This window comes from Rhea americana, unplaced genomic scaffold (assembly GCF_003343005.1).
Source record: "Rhea americana isolate MKP2758 unplaced genomic scaffold, rheAme1 scaffold_250, whole genome shotgun sequence".
Taxonomy (NCBI): domain Eukaryota; kingdom Metazoa; phylum Chordata; class Aves; order Rheiformes; family Rheidae; genus Rhea; species Rhea americana.
The window spans coordinates 1,074,913-1,081,043 of NW_028186369.1; the positions used below are offsets into that span (position 1 = coordinate 1,074,913).

The 6,131-nt window shown below is 48.3% G+C and overlaps 1 protein-coding gene across 1 annotated transcript; it reads right to left on the reverse strand.

Moving 5' to 3' along the window:
• NHLRC4 (NHL repeat containing 4) lies at positions 1-859 on the reverse strand (the record flags this gene model as incomplete). The annotated part of the gene is given in 3 exon segments (XM_085307047.1): positions 1-281; positions 284-502; positions 505-859. Coding segments are annotated over 3 exon segments (855 nt in total), but the record flags the coding sequence as incomplete, so codon positions are not given.
• Positions 860-6,131: the final 5,272 nt, after the last annotated feature.

Consider the following 6,131-nt stretch of genomic DNA (forward strand, 5'->3'; position numbering starts at 1 on the left):
CTACCCAGACATCAGATTGAGATTGTCACAAGATGCATAAGGGTTGCCAGTGTCGTAAGAGGGCCTCACAATCCGTAAAGACTTTACACAATTCTCCCCTGTGTCTGCCACAAAGAGCTGCCAGAAGAAGGAACAAGCCACATCTCTAGGCTTCTTCAGATCTGCAGACACCAGGCAGATAGGAACCCCACTCTCTGTGAACAAGTGGACTGTGTGACACTGCTCACCTGCCACCAGGTTGTTGCCTTCCACATCAACACAGACCCCAGCTGGATTGCCAGACTATGTCCATATTTGTTTCTGAGAGAGCACACAACCTTACTGCTGCAAGTGAATAGCTTGACATCTTTGCATTCCTCGCTTACAATAAAGCCTCCATTGGGAGCTAAACTGGCATAGTGAGGTCCCCACATGTTGGGGACTGAAAGGATATTCAGTGTCTTAATGGTAGGGTCCAAACCAAATCTGTGGACTTGGCCTTGAGCTTAGTCTGCTACCAAGACTTGCCCATGGAGTTTGCTCTGTTCCTTCTAGGGGAACAAACCTTTCTGATCTTTATCCATTCCCCTTTGGAGGAACTAGTGTGATGGTTAAAGAGCCAGATGGCTCCCTTCATCAAGTTGGCCACAGCCACCATTCTCATCTGAGTCACAGTAATATCTTCTGACAAGAAAACACTGTTCTCCTACTCCCCTTCTGGGCAGAGCAGGGACTGCAGCATTTGGCCTGAGCTGCTGAGGAGATGGACCCATCCAGGGAGCCATGAATTACTGCTTCGTGGGGAATATTCTCACCCACGGCTGCCAGTGGTTTTGGGCATCTGCTTGAGCAGATCATCTTGGCAATAGTGGAGGAGGTTTTAAATCAAAGAAACTGGATTTTACACATGAGGAAACTAAGTTGCCAGCCATGGAACAAACTTGCTAGTCACCACACACCCAAAGACAGGAGTGTCCACTTTGCTTCCATGACACTGGGCACCAAAAACTGTCATCGGACCCCTGGCAATGTGTCCTGAACCAAACCCAGGTTGCTCATTTACAGATCTAAGACCAGAAACAGGGCCCTGACTCCCTGTTCCCAGCATAGCTCAGGCCAATGACCACATGTGTGACTGTGAGCCCAGCCCGATAGAAGTCATACTTCTGTTTTAACATCCTGGAGGCAGATTGCCCTTCCATGGCAGTGCTACTGTCTTGCTCGCTCTGTCCTGTCCCTTGTTTGGCTCAGGGCAGCAGGGTGGAGAGATTGTGTGTTGTTAGGGATGGCTGATTGCTCTTAGGTCTGAGTAAACAGAAAGTCTCCTAGTGCTAACAAGCAGGAGCATTGAGAGAAAGGCTGATATGTAGATTTTATTCCCTGCTGGTCCTTTACCCAGAAAGTAATGATCAATACCTTTCCTCCAGGATCAGGGCCATATCCTGTCTACTTGCTCCTGCTAGTGAAAGAAGGTGGTCCAAGGTGCCCAGTAGCAGTGACAATTTGGAGTTTCTCCTTAAAGAACCAGGGAAAGAGGTTATAGTGCTCCTGACCATTAGCATGAGACACAACTTTTGGGATGGGACAGAGACATTGTATACCTTGAGATCAGGACTCTTGGCTTCACTCACTTTTCTTTTACTGACTTACAATGTGCTCCTAGACTGGTCTTTGCTCAGCTCTGTGCCTCATTTTCCCCATCTACAAAAAGACAGCTTGTGACTTTCTCCCCAGCCATAACAGGCTTTGAGGTCCTATAATGAAGAAGCTCTAAGAAGGTTTATTTTGAAAGAGGCAGATTAGCCAGGACTCATGAGCCATCATGCAGAGCTTTTTTTCTCCACACTGGTCAATCTTCACTCCATCCAGTTGAGTAAGGCAGTTTTGGGAGTTGAAGGTGATACTGGTTTGGCTCAGGCAAAGAGAGTCAGAAGCAAAAGCAGAATCAGCTGGTTCCAACTGGTAAAATACTGGTCAAAGTTGGTCCTCCTACACTGGCAGCATTCATTTTACAAAATGCTCAGTCAATCCTTGCCAGGAATGAGTTCAAAGCATCCATCTTAAATTTGGCCAAGACTTTCCCTGAGCATGAAGGAGTTTGTGTCTCTTCAGTACTCATATGCGCCAAAGTCAATGAAGTTCAGATCAGATTTTCCCCACTTTTTGAGATGTTTGGATGGGGATGTGTGCACCTGGCCCTTCCAAAGAAACATGTGAGCAGGAGCAGGGGTTTGGCTGACTTCAAGGAGCTGTGGGGTTGGGATCTGCCTCTAAACTGCCCATGGCCTGGGATCTCCTTGCTTTTTGTGTTTATGGCACTACTGGCCTTGGATCAGTGTAGCCCTAAAATTCACAGGATCTGAGAGGTTTATTTGGCTGTTTTAGCTGCCAAAAGGTACAAAAATAACTTGATATGACAAGTGCCAGGGCCACTCCATCTGAGCCCAGGCAGGATAGGAGGCAGCTTCAAAAAAACATCTCCAAGGGAAACAGAGTTTGACCTTTTGTTTCGCTGTTGTGTGCTCCATCACCAGGATAAACAAACATGGACTGGTCCTGGGGCTCCAGTTCACCTTTTCAGGACTGTGGCTCTGTCACAACCTGCTTGAAAGCCACCCCAAACCCCACCAGACACATGTATCAAGGCAGGGCCCCGGTAGAGCTAACAACCCCACCCTACCCATCCCCATACAGATAGGAGGGGCTGCAGGGTACAAAAGATAGGGACATTGTTTGGCTGCCAGCTCTACAAATGGACCAAAAGGAAGAGAGTTTGGGCCCAGATCAGGCTTCCCTGGAGCACATTACTTGCAGGCATTAGCAGTGAGCTTCCTGTGCAGTTTTTCCTTTCCTGAACCCCAAGGACATCAGCTCTGCCTCATCATCCTGGAGGCTTCTGTAGGGCTCTGTGCCAGCTCTAAGCAAAGCGCCAAGCTCATTGCAGGCTGTGCTGAGGGGCTCCATGCCATACTGCATATTCCCCTCCCAGGGTTTCCTGAAGCCCAGCTTGACTCCATGCTGGTAGGATTTCTGTGAGGAAAATCCTACAGGCAGGGGAGTACAAGCCCTGGGTCTCTGCCAGACCATATGCACCACGGCACAACACCCACCTGGCATGGCGCACGCATGCAAGAAGCCAGAGGGAGATTCCATGGGAATAGTTGAATTGTGAGGTCTGTGATTTCATTGCTACCTAGTCAAGGAATTGTGGAAAAAAACCCAGACCTGTCTGTTCAAAAAAATTTGCCTGTCTAGATCATGCCTCAGCAAACAGGGAGAGGACCATGGCCAGTAGACAATATTGATGAGTGAGCATATCCCCAGCCCTGATTTCACAGGATCATGAGAATGCCAATGCTCATGATATCTGTGGATGGTTAATTGCTGCATTGCAATGAACCCTCCCTCCTCCCATTGCCTGTTTCTGTAACTCAGATTCATGCTGGGACTGCTGGGTGCTCCAGTTGGGAGAATCTCACCAGTCCCTGGCTTGCCAGCCCCAGACTGCTGCTATCAGTGGGAAGATTTTGTCAGAGATCTGTGATTATTTGCTGATAAACCAGATACAGACCATCACTGGGACAAAATGCAGCTGCACTGGAGCTCAACCTAGGCTTGTTGTTTCTTTGCCTAGACACCAGGCGGCTCTGTCTGTCCAAATAACCAAGAGAAAGATAATTGGTCCTAATTAAAAAAAAAAATCAAACCCACCATGTGCATTTGTGCATGTGTGTCTGTGCATGCAGCAGAAAGTGGTGTCCCAGAGCTGTATATGAGAGCTTTGGATGGGAACCCCTGACTGCACAGCCAGCTTTAGAAAATCTTGCCTCTGGCCGGAGGAACCTCTTAGCTTCAGGAGACAGTGTGCCTTTGTTTGTTGTCCCACTGCCAGGCCTGTGCTCTCAGACAACTGCTGTGCTTCACCTTCCTTAAAGGCTCCTGCAGACTAGTAAAGAACAGCTCCCAGCTGGTGGCAGACGAGGGCTTAAGGATAGTTTTGGTGCAGGGGCTGGGAGACAGGGACTTTTGGATCCAGGTTGCTGAGGCAGGTTGGGGTAGATGGAATTTTTAAGCCCAGCTAAGGAAAGGAGAGGACAAAAATTTAATTCTGCTTCAGACATCATAGAGTCCCCTCCAGAAAGGGGACCTGAGCTAATACCTTTCCCTTGGCAATAATAAAGCTCTCTTCTTTCCCTGTGGCTTCCACTTCTTGTAACACTCACAAGAAGATTAAGTAGTTAATCCTCCTTGAGACATCAAGCTGCCTGTTGAATTTAACCAAATGGGCTGAAAGCCAGGAAACATAGATGAAGCAACAGCACAAAGCCCCTTTCCTGCAGGAAACAACCTTAAGGATGAGACATGACTGATCCTAGAAGCAGCCTCCTTATTGCTTCCTTCTCCATTCACCCCCAAACACCACTCTGAGCTAACTCCCTGTCCTCTGTCTCTGGTTGGGCTTCTCTTACAGCCTGTCCATGCTTGGCTTTTGCCTCATGGTGCATGGTGGGAGGAAAGTGAAGCATCCTCATATCCTGGCTGGAGACACAGCTTTGAGGCTGTACAGGATGTGGGAGAGAAAATAGAGGCTCTCCCCAAATGCATCCATGCTCTTTGTGGGGATCTAGGGACAGTCCTGTAGCCCCAGAGGCACAGAGATTAATGGAACAAAGCTATATGCCAGGAGCATCCTCTTTCTATACACTACTGGGCCATTTTAGTTTCCAGGAAGGATTGTTCTGGCTCTGAGCAAGGAAGAGTGTGACAGGCTGGTGGGTGCCTGCTGCTGAGCAAGGAAGCACCTGCACTTCCACCAAAAATACAAACTGTCTAAATTCTTGGGTGCCCCATACCTAAAATTAGGGAGGAAATAACAACAGCGTTGGAGATTTGGCCTGCTGCAGCCCCAGATTTAGGAAGATGATGTGGGCATTTTGGCTCTACAGCAGTCCCTGCCTCGGCTGGGAGCAGGGCTGGGGCTGCTCCAGTCACCCTCCTTGACCTGCGCAGTTGCTCTCATATCTTCAAGCCGCTTTTGCCTTTGCAGAAACAGTTCCTCCTTCCTGCAGCTGTTTTGCTGTCAGGAGCTGTATCTTCCTCCTGCATCCCTCAGCAAGCAGAGGGAAGCTCCAGTCTGGCTCTGAGCACCAAGTCCTGATGCGTCTGTGGTACCTCAGCATCTTCCTTATCACCTTGATCCCAGCCAAGCATGTGCTCTCTTGCATTCATCCATTGGGCAGAGGAGATGGAAGGCAAGGGAGGAGATGATCAGACATTGCTGTCAGTTGGGATCTCACCCTGCCAGAGCCTGCACTGCCCAAAGGAAATTTGCTTTCCACTATGCTTGGCCAGTCCTGGTGAGAGGCAGGAGAATGCTGTTCTTGCCCTCTCCACTCCGAACAACCCTTTTAAGTGTTTAATCCCTCTGCTTCACTCTGTGGGCCTTTGATCCAAATCCAAATTCAGAATGGTTCTGCACTCAGCAAATATCCAGGGAAATGGTCCATTCAGAGGCATCCAAGAGCAAGGAAAGGAAACCTCCAAATAGAATAACAGATGGACAGGAAAAAAATACTGCAGAAAAACTTTAGTAGTCTTTTGTACTTCTTTTCCTCACATAGAACTGAGTAGAGGGGGTAGCTCCCACTCCTTACTCGTCTGAACTGATATCACAAGTAGGGGGAATGGAAAATACAATAATTATCCAAGCAACTAAGGACCATCAGTTCCAAGACTTCCATGAAATTTAGTGTTCATTGCCACATGCCAACTTTTAAGATCTGACTGAAGGGTTCATACTAGGGCTGGCTTGTGTGGCTGCCATGCTGGAGGAGGCAGGGCGAGTTGAACCATTGCAATATTATCCCCCCAGAGCCAGAAGACAGTTGCTAGAGCATGGCAAGATGACTTGATGCAGTGATGCCACCGAGGTGGTTACAATACCAAAAGCCACAGCGAGCAGTAACGTTGCTGCAACAACCAGATGGGATTAGCAGATCTAAGATCAGTGGAAGGTACTGTGCAGGATACCTTCTTCTGGGCTGCCTGATCTCATTTATTCATTTATTTATTTATTTTTCTGGAGAAAAGGTCCCAGGAGGATGAGAAGGATTCCCTAGTTTCTCTACAAGTGCTGCAGTTTGAATGAGAGA